Source organism: Rhodnius prolixus, unplaced genomic scaffold (genome assembly GCF_049639745.1).
Source record: "Rhodnius prolixus isolate KJV_2025 unplaced genomic scaffold, Rpr scaffold_2, whole genome shotgun sequence".
NCBI lineage: Eukaryota > Metazoa > Arthropoda > Insecta > Hemiptera > Reduviidae > Rhodnius > Rhodnius prolixus.
The window spans coordinates 46658305-46675172 of record NW_027411592.1 but is presented as its reverse complement, the minus strand read 5'-3'; the positions used below and the strand labels follow the sequence as shown (position 1 = coordinate 46675172).

At 33.3% G+C, this 16868-nt stretch overlaps 1 protein-coding gene across 4 annotated transcripts in view; it reads right to left on the bottom strand.

Annotated features, from left to right (window-relative positions):
- LOC141449757 (discoidin domain-containing receptor 2-like) overlaps positions 1-16868 on the bottom strand; it is a 471131-nt gene that overhangs the window by 53622 nt on the left and 400641 nt on the right. For all 4 annotated transcript variants that reach the window (XM_074119492.1, XM_074119490.1, XM_074119491.1 and 1 more), the window contains 2 exons: positions 6870-7046; positions 972-1105 (listed from right to left, as the gene is read on the bottom strand). In XM_074119492.1, the coding sequence (XP_073975593.1) occupies positions 972-1105; positions 6870-7046 (311 nt within the window). The remainder of the gene's footprint in view (positions 1-971; positions 1106-6869; positions 7047-16868) is intronic.

The window sequence follows — 16868 nt, the reverse complement described above, 5'->3', positions numbered from 1 at the left end:
CATAAGTTTGCTAAAATTAATTATTATTACTTGGTGGCAATAATGGAGATGTGAATTCGGGATTATGCTGGATTTGTCTGTGAGTAAGCTAAATCTAAATAGAACCAAATTGTCTTTCTTTGCAGACTCTTTGTCAGGGTTTTATGCAGAATCTGGGTCGCAAGTTCCATGGAGGAGAGGCGGAACCACTATCTCATAAAGCTTATTTTTATATCTACAATTATTTATTTATTATATCTAATAAACTATACTTGAATGACCTGCCAGTCGGATTTCATGAAACGAAGATTACAGAAATTTGATCTATTACATCCGAATTAGTAATAATAAATCAAAATCTTGGTTTTTCTTATTTTTTAAATGTAGAAATGCTTATTCTTTTAATTAAATAAAATGAGAATAGTAGCTGGGATTATTCATTAAGTTTCATAAGAGCTTGACAAGTTTCAATGTAACCAGGCTAAGTGTAAAGTTTGAATTGCATTACTTAAGTTAAATGAATATTTGAAATGCTTGTTTATTTAAATAGGGTGCTAAGTTCAACAGGTAAAGGGAGCAACTTCTAATCGACCAAATGTCCACCAAACATTTTGATTAAATTCTAAACTTTGATAATATTTCGAGATATTTCTATTTTTAGATAATTATTAGATGGAAGAAAAATAGGATTTGCTTAGTGGTTATAAAAATGGACTTTCAGGAATAAGTTTTGAGTTCAAATCCAGCTGGCTATACTTAGATTCTTTTCTTCCTAGGAGCCTCTAAAGCTCAGAGTTCAGAATTAACACTTTAAAGAGAAAAACACTGTTAAGAGGTCAGCAGCGCACAGAAGGCTTCGGGTGCCTACGACCTCAGATGTTGTCTCGCCTCAATACACAAAAAAGTACCTCTATAAAAAGCATAACTAACACTAGAAATAATCTTTAAACGATTTCTCAAGAGTATATTTGTTTTAAACTAAAAAATATTACCTGAACTTGTTTTGTAAAGCAATTGTTAGTAAATATGTTGACCAAACTGAAATTTCTGACGGTATCGAATTCAAAAGTTAATTCGATGAACTTCTTCGGAAATGATTCATTCTTCCAGCCAATCCATCCGTTTCCTGTAATATAAATACAAAATGATTAGCAGAGGTAAAACTTTGACAAATTTCAGAAGAATTAAATGCATTAATTGAAGATGATGCCGGTTTTTTTTTTCGAGAAAGTGACGTGACCGTAAGGGACAATTTTTCGAATGTTGTTTTAACATTTTTCGCGATTTTCGCCATCTCTAAACCATTTCTTGCAACGCAGTGTAGTAGCTAATCATGAAACAGACTATTATTTGAAACTTTTTGCAGGAAATTTCATTCATTTTAAGGCAGCTCTGGGTGTACGTAGCCATTACTCCCAAAATGTAATTTCATTAAACTGGTCGTATTACCACCCACGTATTATTAATCAAAATTAATTGTGTATGTAAAATTTCGATTTTGGAGAAAATTGATTGACCGGAATGATTTCTTTCATATAAAATCTCGGATAAACAACAAACTCTTTAGTTTGAAATTGTTCTCTTGAGAACTGATATAATGGAAGGATTTTTCTATAATCCACAATATAAACAACCAGAATCGGGCTAAGGATTACAGTGTTATTTACTATTAATAATTTTAGAAGGAGCCTAACTAATATCTAGAACTAACTTCTCTCCAATAGGTTGTACATCATCCAGACTCCTAGAAGACACTCATCTTCATAACATTTCGAATTGTATGGCATTTTATTCATGAAAATCGATTTACGCGTTGAAAATTTGTCATGAATTCAATACTTCCTCTAGCTTAAGTATAAGTAAGAACATGATGATAGTGCAGGAGTCGGCAACCTATTTCAAGTAGAGAGCCATTTCTCCTTAAATAATTTTAATAAATCTTACCAAGAGCCTCAAGGGAGATATTGTAAAAATACTCTGTAGATCATTTGTATTCACAAATTATTATTTTATGATATTCAATAACATTTAAATGTTTTATATAAATATTTTCACATATTGCAAAGTAAATTAACAAGTAAATAATAACTAAACCTGTATTTGAATGAAAATGGTAGCAGTCCTATATATTACGTCCTGTATTTTAATATAATTCTATTCAATTTCAAACCTAATCACATTTAAAATTCTTTTTGAAAAAATATCTTTACTTTAATAAATGAAATTTTTATTTGTTTATATAAAATTGAAATATATAGTACATTTTGGACAGGCTAAAGAGCCACAAAATTTGGATAAAAGAGCCGCATGCGGCTCGCGATCCGCGGGTTGCCGACCCCAGTGATAGTACATTGAAGTTCCAAATTCCTCACCACTTCGCGTTGCCAAATTTGATACGAAACGGGCTAAGATTTAGAGTTAATAATAATTTTAGTGGAGCTAACTCTTCTCCCTGCGTCGAGGGACACCCAAAAGGTGAATGTACATAAAATTTCGAATCGAATGAAATTTCGTTCAGAACAATTCAGTACCACAATACATCTTACCTTCGCTGTTGTAATATTTCCTATACAATATAGTTCTTTGAACTGTTGTAATATTTCCTATACAATATAGTTCTTTGAACTGTTGTAATATTTCATATATAATATAGTTCTTTGAACTGTTGTAATATTTCCTATACAATATAGTTCATTGAACTGTTGTAATATTTCCTATATAATATAGTTCTTTGAACTGTTGTAATATTTCCTATACAATATAGTTCATTGAACTGTTGTAATATTTCCTATACAATATAGTTCATTGAACTGTTGCAATATTTCCTATATAATATAGTTCTTTGAACTGTTGTAATATTTCCTATACAATATAGTTCATTGAACTGTTGTAATATTTCCTATATAATATAGTTCTTTGAACTGTTGCAATATTTCCTATATAATATAGTTCTTTGAACTGTTGTAATATTTCCTATACAATATAGTTCTTTGAACTGTTGTAATATTTCCTATACAATATAGTTCTTTGAACTGTTGCAATATTTCCGACAAATTGATTTCTTTGATTCAATGAAAACCTTTAAATGAACCCAAGCAAGGGAATGGAGGCGGTGGATCAAGCAATGACAAAAAAAAAATATGTTTAGTTTTTGCTTCAATTCTGAACCTTTTTTTGCTTGTGCTCTTCATTTTCATTCTTTTTCCATCAATAATTTTGGCAGAGCTCTAAGGGGGGAGTTGCTCCAACCTTTCCTTTAAGATACTCACGAGTGGTTGGTTCGCTGCTATAACAGTGCTGAAGTACCAATTAGCTTGGTCGAACCGAAACTTGTATGGCTTTATTTAACATCATTTATTACACTTGAATAATTTCGTTATCATTTAAAGTTTCGAAATTTTTAATGATTCCTTTCAGGTTTACGAAATTGCTTTAGTTTTCTAGCGGTATTAAATCAGCTAGTAGATTGTACATAAGTTAGCAATAAAGTTGTTGTCAAGTACGGAGTAAATACGAAGGTATATTTATTTTATTAAATGATAAAAATTGAGTTAGGAATGAATCGCTACCTGGCAGATGGTCGTAATATTTGGTGAAACATTGCAACAGACTGGCAGGAAATAGGCAAAAGAAGAGAGATGTTGGTATGGCGGGAGCAGCATTGAACCATATCTTATAAGCATGCTACTAGACGGAAGATAAACATTATCATAAATGAGACTAGCTTGGCGTATAAATGCCCCGGCAATTGCAATGCAGACATTCTCTCTTTCTATATGCGCTAGTTGCTTGTACCGTGCCCCGCTTCCAATATTCTGCTAGACTCACACCATTCTAGTCTCTCTCTGCCTCTTCCTCTAGAAATTACGAGCCGAGGAATTTATCTGAAGGAACACGGCTCCCTCGTTGCCACTAGTCTTGTACGGCTCTAAACGCCCGCCTACCGCGCTGAGAGGAAACGCCAGCGCTCGTTCCCCATCCTTCCTCAACACACATTAGCCTATCTTTTAATCATACTCCGGCCTCGTTACGTGTTTTGGCTCGTTGCTTTCCAACTAACAGCTACTTTTCTTATCTCGCAGATATTTTAAAATACTTATGAAATAACAAAATATTCAATCACATTTTTATTTATGCAACAATTTTGCTGGAGGTCCCGATTCAATATAAGCCCATTAAATTTCACAATGCGGCAACATGTTTTCATTTATATACATAGTGTAATGTTTTTATCTATTTGCGTAATATACAGGCTGTACACGGAGAAGAGGTCAAAACTACGGGAGGTGATTCAGCAGCTCAAATGCAACAAAAAATTATCTATTCACTTTAGCCCGAATCTCAAACTTTGATGTAAAAATACTCCATTACGTCATTAAGATAAGATCAAGATAAGACTGTCAACAATATTAGACGTTTAGATTCATCATAAATTGGGCATCACGAATTCGGGGGCAATTCGAACAATTTTTATAGCGATTTTAGGTAGGTGCCTACCTTATTGTGTTTTATTACGACTATGTTTTATTACTACTTTATTTTTTACTTCCGTTTTATTAAATAATAATTGTTCAAAACTAAAATGGTTACTTTTCTTTTTGTACTTTATACGAATAAATAATTAATTAGAAAAGTTTTCTGAATTTACACCCATCTGTTCGAAGTACGACAATATTAAAAAAAAAAAAATCCATATGGTCTTGAAGCTCAATAATTGCACAATATTTTCAATATTGGGTGACATCTTCATTCATTAATCATTAAAAAAATACAGATGAAAATTTTAACAAAAATCATCGAGAATGAATTTACAGACAAAGTAAGAATTTCATTGTTTTTAAGAAACGTTTTGAGGCTCTGGGTTAACCAGTTTTAAAGGAAATTTAATGCTCTTTCGATTGGAATAAGCATACTTGTTGAAGAGAAACGTCTACTCTATAACCGATATAAGTAGCAATCTCTTGGTGATAATAGTTATCCAGACATTGAAGGATGAATTTTGGAGGTTTTGTAAATCGTTCAAAATTCACACCATTATATCTCTCTTCCGATTGTTCCGATTTTGATGATTGCTTTACCGAATTGTAGAGAAAAGCTTACTCTATAACCGGTATAAGTAGCAATCTTTTAGTCATAATAGTTATCGAGATATTGAAGGTTAAATTTTGAGGGTTTTGCAAACCGTTCAAATTTCAAATCTCTATATTTATCTCTCTTTGTATTCCGATTTTAATGATTCCTAAACATAATTGTAGAGAGAAGTCTACTCTATAACTAGTATAAATAGCAATGTTTTAGTGATAATAGTTATGGCGATATCGAAGGTTAAATTTTGGGGGTTTTGCAAATCGCCTAAATTTCAAACTTCTATATCTCTCTTTGTATTGTTCTAATTTTAATGAATTCTATCTTCCTTTTTTATTCGGAACGTTTTCCTAATAGAATAGTTTTTGTGGATTGTTCAGGAAGCGAAAATCTAAGCATTCTCTGAAACGATCTTTCCAGTGGTAGTTACGGTTCCAACTTAATACCATTTAAGGATATATTGAAGGATATCGCTTATTCCAAATGATGAGTAAGTCTCTAACTTTGCAGAATAGACAAAAGGTACAAAAATGTCTGCAACCAAAACTTTAAAAAGTTAAGGATAATGGTTGATTAAACGACAAAAGGTACTCAGATCAGCAAGTACCCATCATTAATGCTTCTTTAATATCATTTAAGTTATTTTACAGCATTAACTTTTCATTAATTAATTAATATCGTTTAATTAACTCTTAACTTAACTTTTTAAACTGAAAGTTTTTGTTAAAAACGCAATTTTTTTTAAATATCCTATTGCAAATGTTGATAACAGTTAAAGATAGTTCTCAACTTTTGTAATAAGATTAAAATTTAGAAGCAAGTCCCATTAAGGCGTCAATGTGAGATCAATTCTTGTGTTTAAGTACTTATCTAAATGCAAGCATTTCAATTGCAAACTGAGCATTGTATTAATATGTTAAGTAACTGAAATGAATTTACAAGGTTCAAATTCATAAATTAGGGAATATGATTTAAAATTGTGGTGAGAGAATATCTTTTTTTATTATCATCATGATGTGGTATCACCTTTACTACGGTTTTGACCGGTTAATATTACTAGTTAAACTTTCTGTCACATTATTGATCAGTTTTCGATAAGCAATAGAATCATCAAGTTGAACGATTGTTTGCTCAAGTTCTACTTAACGTAAAATATAATCCAACCAAAAATTTTAATTATTTTAATATTCCCTTGGACAACTGAGACGTGTATTCCATATGTAGTAATAGCAATAACAGCGATATATGTGTAAGTCTCATCCATTAGTGGGATATAGTAGCTTCTGAACCCAATAAACACCCAATATAATCAATCATTGAATAAAGCAATAAATTGTCCCAGCCAGAATCCCTCACTGGCGAGAATGATAAATTGTTAAAACATTTTCCTTGATGCGAGGTGGTTAGTGTATGTAGTTTGGAATGACTGATTATCAAAGTAAACGTCCTCTCTGATTGGTCTATTCTCTGATTGACTCTTCTTGCATACCAGGGCAGTCCATACATTTCCAAGTTTCCAATTCTCCGTAGAGATCCTACGTACGTCATTGTATGCTGGGAAAGTTTATTCAAAATGATTTATGAGTGGTCACTTCGGATGAAAACTTTTTAATACTAATAAATTCTGGTAATAAATTTTTAGCTTTTACTATAATTACAGAGCATTGGTATTACAGAAGAATGGATTCGCACAACATGCGATAAATATTTTTAGCTATAAGATCCTGTTTTTAATTAACGCTCTTACGCATTTTGTAAAATAATTTATTTTTGCATCATGAATCACTGATAAGATAATCGCTTACCTTTGCCCAAACCAACATCCATCTTGAAATTATCCCCACCATAGGTACCATCCACTAGGCGACCTAAACCGTTGACTAAAGTTGATCCAACCAGCTGACCATCGTAAGAAACATCGCTTAAATCTTGTCCTGGTTCCCAAGATTCATCTTTTGGCACGCTGTAACTAACTACACCATCTGTAACCAAACAAAACAATTATTTTAGAAGGAAATTTGTAAAAGTGGTATGACTTTATACTGGGAATGTCTTAGGATTTATAGAATCATTAAAAAGTAGAAATTTTCTATCATTAGGTAATCAAAATATTTAAGTTCCATTATTTTACAGTGAAATAAAGCTTTTAATTGGTATAATAAAACCCTTCAAGTAACCCAGCTTAGTTAGGATAACTGTTGAGAATATCTGGCGAAATTACTTGAGACATTACCAAATAAAAGTACTTCGGATTGCACTAAACGCCCCTCGGAAACACAGATAGATATATAAATAAATATTTATTAAAAATATGTGCAATAAATACAGAAATGAAGTGAGAATGTACAACACATTATAACCATCGTAACAGTGGTATGTGGAGAGCTTAAGATTTGGAGGATAAGAATGCAGGGAAAAAGAGGAAAAACCTGTAGCTAGAGTAGAAAGTTAGAGGAGTATGTGTTTGATTCTTTTGTGCTTGTAGGGAATAGAAGGATCTGTAGGAGGCTGTGGATGCAATAGTGTTGTTTAGTTACTGGTATTGCCATGCGATATAAAAAGCGTATGTTAAGTTGAGTTGAAATACTAAATTGTAAAAAAGAATATCTGGACAATTCTGGAGTTCTTTCCGTCGTATAGTAGAGTTATTATGCCTTGTCCACACTTGGATACAAAGTCGAGCGATTTCTATATATAGACAATGTCTAGATACAATCGATCGATTGTCTATAGACAATCGAGAGACATATTCATGTCTAAAGACATGTTTTTGGAAAAAAATCGCTGAACATTCGTCTCCCATTTGAAATGGGACAGTTGTTAGACAATGTTGCGCAATATTTAGTAGTGTGGACGTTTTGCGAGTCACCGACTCCACTTCTCCAGTTATTCTCTGTGAGCCGTAGAGAACGCTTCTCTTTCCATTTGGTTTTAGTTTTGTTTTTAGTTATCAAGATGTGGCCTACAGATAAAGTATTATTGTTAATAGAAGATTTCCACTCGGCTGCTTGTTTGTGGGAAGTGACTAACCCCGATTATAAAAATCGTAGTAAAAGAAGAAAGGTAACTGAAGAGCTGGCCACAAAATTTGAAGTATCCGTAGGGGATGTGGAAAATAAAATCAACAATTTGAAAAAAGCATTTCAGCGGGAACACAAAAAAATTACTCAGTCGAAGTAAAGCGGTACATCTCCTCTCAAGACTTCTTGGTTCGCTATTTCTGCTGCAAGGATCTGAATCAAGAGGTAGCAGAAGCACCGACTTTGATGAGGAACGAAGCAGTGAATCAGGAAGCATAGAAGACACCAAGGTCAGTCATATTTAGCAACTAATGAAGAACAAGGCATTTAAGTGTGTACACGCGACAAAGTCTCTATACTGTCTATATACATTGACTGGATACATCTCTATAGACAGTCCCTATATATGTCTATAGACAATCGCTCGACTTTGTATTCAAGTGTGCTTTACACCATGTCGCGGCAGAGTGGATTAGGATGACATTCTAGGATGGAAAAGAGTTCCAGCAGATGATTTTGGATATAGGAGTGTACAGGGATAATGGGCGAAGTCTCGTGGAGTGAGTCAATTTTAGTGCATCAAGGAGAGTCAGTCGCTAGTAGTAGTTTCTTGATGTTACTACTACAAGTCAGGCTCCAGGCGGAGCAGGCGTAGAGCAACATCGGCCTGATGACCACTTTGTAGAGGAGTAGTTTGTTGGTCACAGTCATTTTGGAGTCACGTGTAAGTAGAGGAAATAATAGACGTGTAGCCCAGTTTACCTGAGTTTACTTCGCCCTGAACGCGCGTAGTGAAAGTCAGTTTGTTGTCCAAAGTTAGGCCTAGGTACTTAACGTGGGTAGACCACGGGATCAGAGAATTATCGTGTCTAATTTGGTTTGCGTTTGGTTAAGAGTACAGCGAAGTCTCACCGTGGTTTATTTTAATTCTCCACTTAGTGCAGAATTTGGTTAGTCTGTCGGTAGCAAGAGTGTCTCTTGGTGAAGTGTCCATTTTCCAAGATGACGTGTACAAAGCCACGTCATCAGATAGGAAACACAAACTCATAGAGAATGCAATATCTTCTTTGAAAGTTTAAACGTTGAGATAAAAATGGTAAAATTATAGTTATTCAATTTTTTATGAGAAATATTTATTTACTGATTCAATTTTTACTTTAAATAAATTTCTGTATCGATTTTCAACCCTGTCAAGGCATATTTTTAACGAAATTTTTCAATTTATCTATTTCATTATTTTCTTTTTCTGAAAAACTTTTGTCCTACAAAAGAATTAAAGCTTAGAGAGTGCGAATTAAGTCTCTTGTACTGGAGATATTGGAAACTGGCTAGTCAATCGCGTCACTTCAGAATTTAACAGAATGTGACAAGTATAGCTCTTTGTACATTGGAGTTTCACGCTCGGTGACATGCATGATATTAGCTCCCCAGTAATAGTCGGGTTAGTATAAAAAAAGGAAATAGAGATATTTTTAGTTAATTTGAACAATTAAAGCTTTCACTCAGAAACTTTTGTTAGTACCACACCAGAATAGAAGATTAATATATTTTCTCCTTAACAATTTTTGGGGATTAAGCTACTTAAAACACATATTGACGTTTAAATGGAATGACTTTAAGGCCAAGTCTACCGCGATCTAATAGAGCTATTTTGACTCTCCTAGATGTTCGGTTTGTTCATTGATTGTAGACATTTGTGCAATGTACGATTTTATGGATGTCTGAGTTGGTGACATAGATTTATTTGAACTCAAATAAAAGATTCTTTACTTGAACAAACTTTTAATTGAATCTCTCTTCATAAGCTTCTAATAATACTAAATTCTTTCTACCCATAAGATACTTTACTAACTCTCACAATTTAAATCACATAATTATTAATTTGATGAATATTTCGACATAATTCAGGAATAATTAATAATGGCTCACCTGAATCTAAGCTACAATAAAACCCATTGGATAACTGTTTAGAATATCTGACGAAACGACTTCAAACATTGTCAAAAAAGTACTACGGGTTGCAATAGAACCCTAGGCCTAACGGAAACCTATCGGAACCCACAGATAACTCATGATGTGTATTCAAATACGTACACTATCAATAAAAACTAACCACCAGATAACTTCTGCATATCCGTCCCTCTCTCATTCTTTTCGCTATAACTTAAGGTGAGTCCATGTCATCGAGAAGTTAGAGATCAAAGCTGTACTAATTGTTAATATTTTATAAATACGTCTATCAGAATGCTATTCGCTAACTTGAACTCATAGCCAGCAGAATTTCCGACACTTAAATGGAATTATTATTTCGCTTGAGACTGCTCTACTTGCTTGTAGGTGTGGAAACTTCGGCCTCTGAAGGCCATTTTGTTTGTAAATATTATGGCCGTTTTGATCTTATTAAACATTCCATTATTCTGACTCATAAAGACTCTGATTAGGGGATGAGTTACGATTTATCTTAAAAGACATCTATCTTTTCAACCAGCAGTTTTTGTTCAGTTTCATATATTTTCTGAATATTGCTTTAACTCCTAAAATAAATAGCATTATTATCAAAGCCTTAGTAAACTTAGCGTAAAAGTTAAATCAAATCTACATCTTTAAAAAAAATTTTATTACGACGTACTTCTTGTTATTCCACGAGAAATTAACATAATGATATATTAAAATGTTACGCTTACAAAATGTTACAAATAACACTGTTCATCGCCGAATGAAGCTCCTTGAAAAGGCTAACAGCCGGATTGGAACCGAGGATCTCCGCGTAGGAATCCAGCACGCTAATCACTGAGCTAATTCTTATTAATTATTCTACCGTTATGTAATAAGGGTTACAAAATATTGCTAAAAATTTTGATGTTAATTACAGGGGAATGACACTGCACAATTGTTTTTATTGTCATTTTACGCTCTGATGGTTAATTGTTATTTGGTGAGAAGTACAGTACAAGTGAACGGAGCCTGAAGGATTCTTAATTATACAATGATAAACGAATGCTTGTAATAGTGAAGTTTTAATCCATGTTACATGATAACAATGTACTTTCGAAAGAATTAAAAATTAACAGGAGAGTTTTAACGAAAGATTATGTGGGATTTGTTTTGTGGGATATAGCCTGGGTATGGGAAGTGAATTAGTGGTTGCAAAGAGGGGGCAGAAAATGGGGAGTTCAGAGGGAAATTGTTTCCATTATTTTTTTTTTTCCTATCTTGTCTTCCTTAAAAACAACGAAGTTCTTTTTGCCAGGCCAATGGAAATGAGGGGAACATTTTCCACAAGGCACCACAAAAGGATGGCCCAAAGGCCTGAAAAGATGTACAACAAGATGAAAAAAAAAAAATTAAAATACCGTAAGGTGAAAGACAGTTGAAATAATTTTAAATACTTTCAAGTATCAAAAATGTTTACAAAATAAAATATAAGCAAATAAATAACCTGCAATCGACAGAGCAACAAAATATTTTCATCGTACGGTTCAGTTTATAAAATATTGCTTACATTTTTTACGACAGTTATAAAACTGATCAAATGTAACGTCATCATTAAATATTCTTCGAGGTTTTATTTACTAAATGCGAGTAAATAGAGTATAAAATCTAAGTAGAATCGACAGCGAGTGATAAGGACACCAGAGTATATGGGGTTCCCACGACATAGGATCGTTTCGTTTTTTTTTTCAATTCTTCCAGCCCGGTTGAGGGAGATGACTCTGATATCAGACTGATTGCTTTCTAAAGAGTTTTGAATAACCAACTGTTTATAATTCTGTATTTATGTCTCATATTTAAGATGTTCTCAGATTTATATCGATTTTTCAACTTACAATGAAGAGAGTGGGAGTTAAGAAGTGGAGAACTGATTCTGGACGAGTAGAAATATTCGCAACGACACTATACTACGATAGACGTGCGAATATTGGGAAAGCGTAAAAGATCTAGCCAGGGCAGACCCAGAAACAACGCTCAGTTAAGATTCGATAAGATCAATGATCAAATAATAGATGGAGCTTGAGTGCTTTACCAAAAAAACGTTTAAGTAATATCCAGGATGACCACCGGACAGTACTGCTTCTGTTCAAAGGCGGATGAACATTGCGGAGACCCACTGAGAGGAGAACCCATTATAATTGATTTAGGTATCCCACCTATTTAGGTATTTAGGTATAGGCAGCGAATTTCCTTATAGACAAAATATGTGCTTTGAAAGATTTGCACGCTAAATATATGTTAGAAAAGGTTAAGCTTTCATGGTAAGATGGCAGAGAGTTGAAATTAAGATGAGATCAAATCCATGGGATTTTTTTTTTTAAAGGAAAAATTTGGAAATGATGAATTGGCTTTCAGAGGGACAAAAATCATACGGCGAAGGAGATAAGCGAAGATGAGTTTCTAGATATTCGAGCATCTGGGAGGTGAGTTGATGTTCTCAAGTATCATGATAAGTCCAAAGTAGAGGTAAGATGTTGAGCAAGAAAGTTCGCTTTCCCCTCTTCAGCAGTGGCCTACGTACCGCCGTCACCGAAGGGAATTAAAAAAAAATTAAAATTATTGAAGAATAGAAGAGTTTTGTATTTCAGGAGATACTTCTACATATAAAAACCCATAATAAAAAACCGTTGTTAGTTGGTTAGTTGTATTATTTTGCCACGTGCAGTATTGGAATGAGAAAACCTACCTCAATTGGTCTAGCATGGCAGTAAATCCAATCCAAAGAGCAGTAATTATAGGTGGAAGCGAGAGCGTAGTTAAGAGGAACGATAGCATGGGACGGAGAAAGAAGAAGAAGAATGAGCCGGAGTTCTGAGAGTGAGAAAATAAGGCAGGAGAATGCTTTGGGAGACTTTCGCACGTGAGAGGGATATTGAGAGTGTGCACGAGTTGGGGTATAGTAGTGGTGATGGAGGCAAGAGAGAGAGACAAGAGAACGAACCAAGAAAATGGGATATGGAAGAGAGAACACAATAAAAGCGGGTAGAATGGGAACCCATTTTACTTATTAGGAGCAATAACAGGGTAGTGTAAGCAGCCATATACAACAACTTTAGCTCTCATGCTGACGCTATCCCTTTACTTTAAACGTTTTTTAATTAAATTAATACCCCTCCCTCGCCTTCCCATCTCTCCTTACCCAATTTCATGTTGCTATTCTCAGGAACAATATTTAATACTTCCCACGAATTTGTTCTCTAAATGGCGAGAAGACTTCGGCAACAATCAGATTTAAGCTATGATTACGAAGTCCTGGGTTTGCATTATGGTTTGTCTACAACAAAGTTGCACAAGCTTTTGAAGTATGAAGGCCAAAATTTGTACGCTGTAGTCAACGTAGAGTCGTACTCTTTTCGTACCATGTACCTATATAAGCCTATTTCTATTAAGTTCATTCATGAATAAAGAATATTAGGTAAAAAGATTATTTACTTAATACCACAAAAAATTATTGACAAATGTCACTTTTTTTACTGAATAATAATAATAATTAATATTTTTTAAAAAACAACTAAATCGCTAATACACAAAACGCCAGAACAAAAAATTTATGTTGTAAATTTGATTAGAGCCACTCTCTCTTAGTTCGGTTTTAAAATCATCTTTCTCTTGCTGTTATTCTTACAGAATTCTAATATTACGGACCCCCATACTAGACTTAAAAGAACAGAACTAAACAGTCGCTATCGACTACTTAAAAGACTCTTAGACGATAGATCAAAACTTTCTCTAGGCAACAAAAGACTGATTTATACTTCTATTTTGAAACCCATCTGGGCGTATGGAATAGAGCTGTGGGGGTTCAACCAAACGCTCCAATCTCCAAAGGATTCAATCGCTACAATATAAAATACTTCTAACTATAGTAAACGCTCCATTTTATGTCTCCAACCTGGACTATACACTCTGACCTTAACATTTTGTTTTGTCACCCAAGTTGCTTAAAAACGATACAGAAAACTCTAATTCAGCCTGCAATCTCATATAAATCCTCTAGCACAAAAATCTTTCTTCTAGAACTCTTTCTGACAACCCGACAAAACGTCTTAAAAGACCTCGTGATCTCCTCTCAAGTGAAGAGAATGACTAACCATCTAATGTTTTGGGGTGTTACCACTGGGTAACTTCTCCACTCATTTACTTCTACTGTTCACTGTTATCATTGTTACTTATAGCGCTAACGCGCTGATTGTTGCACAATAAACGCAAAAAAAAAATATATATATATTACGATTTTTCTAAATAAAGTGTGAAGTTACAAGTAAATGAATGCATAATAGTAATGCATTATAATTAGTTTCGCCGAATGATTACTTATCTAAGCTGTACGTATTTAAACTGTATATTATATTGAATGTGTAACATGTCAAATTTTTAATATTTTACTATAGTTGATAAATTTAACTACTTTATATGTTTTTGGATATGAAGTAGGAGCATGTAGAAGGTTTTAAGGCTTTATCTCTTTATTCACTTCATTTTATTAATTTCGTTGCCCAATAATATTATCTCCTTAACAAAAACTTACAGTTTAAAAAGTTAAGTATAAGGGTTGATTAAACGCCAAAAGGTACACAAATCAGCAAGTACCCATCATTTCATTTATACTTCATTGATATGATTTAAGTAATTTTACTGCATTAACTTTTCCTTCACATTTTTAGAATTCATTAGATGTCACAGACCCTTATGCTGGCCAGTTCGTTCATAATATTATTTGGTTATAATTATGATAAAATGTATATTATATCTTCGTTTTTAAATAGGTACTTTATTTTAACTCTATTCCAAATTATTCTTCTGATTTATCTTTAATATGCCCTTTATTCTGAAGTTGTCACATCTTATACATGCATGTTAAAGTAGAAAAAGACAAAGTTAGAGTCGGCTACTGTTTAAATTTGAATCACGGAGGATTTAAAACAATATTTCAGACTTGAATTCGTCTTACCGAAATATTCGTGAGCACAAATAACACACAGTTAATAACAAGTAGATTATTCAACAACAATTATTCATTTCTCAATTGTAATTTAATTTTACTTACAGTAAAATACTGGAATAATTAGCTGTCCTAAAAGTATGCAATACTTATTTATTTTAAATTACATAACATATATATAACATTGTGAGAAGAACAGCTACATTGAGAGTGTGATTGAAGAAAACTATATTATTTGCGATAAAGCCAGATAATTATTACCTATTATTATAAACTTTTGACTACTACATAAAATAACAATTACTTTAATCGAAGAATAAACTTAAACGGACGATTTTTATTAAAAATAAAATAATCGAAATCATTGATGTATGTTGGTGTAAGCATTTTTTTAAAAAAGTTTTTAAATTTTTTAGCCTCGTAATTTTTTTTATTTTTTATAACGTTTTCTTTTTAACCTGTAATTAATAGTTTGATTATTATAGATTAATAGATATTACAGTCAATCTACAGTGCTACTTGAACAAATTTTTTGTAGATGAAAATGGCCAGCATAAGGGTCTGTGACATCTAATGAATTCTAAAAATGTGAAGGAAAAGTTAATGCAGTAAAATTACTTAAATCATATCAATGAAGTATAAATGAAATGATGGGTACTTGCTGATTTGTGTACCTTTTGGCGTTTAATCAACCCTTATACTTAACTTTTTAAACTGTAAGTTTTTGTTAAGGAGATTTTTGTACCTTTTGGATAGATTTTTCTTTTTGTCTATTTTGCAAAGTTACATATCTGCTTTACTGTTTTTTTTTAAATTTGGAATAAGCAATTCTATCATTATAACCTGATAAGGTGTTAAGTAGGAACCGTAACTACCACTGGAGAGATCTTTTTAAAGAATGATTATAGTTGCGGTCCCCAAACCATCCTCAATAACAATTTTTTTGAGAAAGCCTTTTTATATAAAATAGGAAGGTATTTGTACGTAAAAAGCAAATTTAAACTGCGATTTCAGACCTTCCTTTTAAGAGGAGTAAGAAAAATAAACGGGCGATTACAGTACTTCTTCCTAAAAGGCAAAGAGGCAAAGATTTTGAATCGAACGACAATTCATTAATGTAAATAGGTTCACCCATTGATAATTTTAACGATTTCAGTACTTCCTCTTAGTAGGTGTAAGAGCATGATGGCACTTCACAGCCATGTAGAGGAGCTTTAATCACTTCTTCGTGCTAAATTTTATCAAAATCGGACAAAGCGTTATAGAAATATTGGTAATAATAGTTTTAGAAACGGCCTTACTTGGGTGGGGCAAACTCCCCTCCATATGAGGCATAGCGACGAGACTTTTAAAGTGCAAATCTGTACAAAATTTCGATTCGAATGACACTTCATTCATGAAAATCAGTTCACTTGTCGATAATTTGAAACGATTGCTATACTTCCCCTTAACTAGTGTAAGAGCAGATCGCCGCTTTAATGTTACGTAGGGGAGCCCTAACTCTATCATCCTACCAAATTTTATCAAAATCGGGCTAAGATTTACAGAGTAATTAGTAATAATAATTTTGAAGGGGGCCTTACATAAAGGGGGCTAACTCCTCTCCCATTCGGTGTACAGCGTCGAGACCCCCAAAAGGCACATCTACATAAAAGTCCGAATCGAATAACACCTCATTCATGAAAATCGGTTCGTGCGTTTAGGCGCTACGCAGTTTACAAAAAAGGTAACAACAACAACAAGAAGAAGAAGAAGAAGAAGAAGAAGAAGAACAACAACAACAATTTCTGAAAATGCCGTTTTTGCTCATTTTCGGCAACTTTTTTCTCGAAATCTATTAGGTCTGGGGG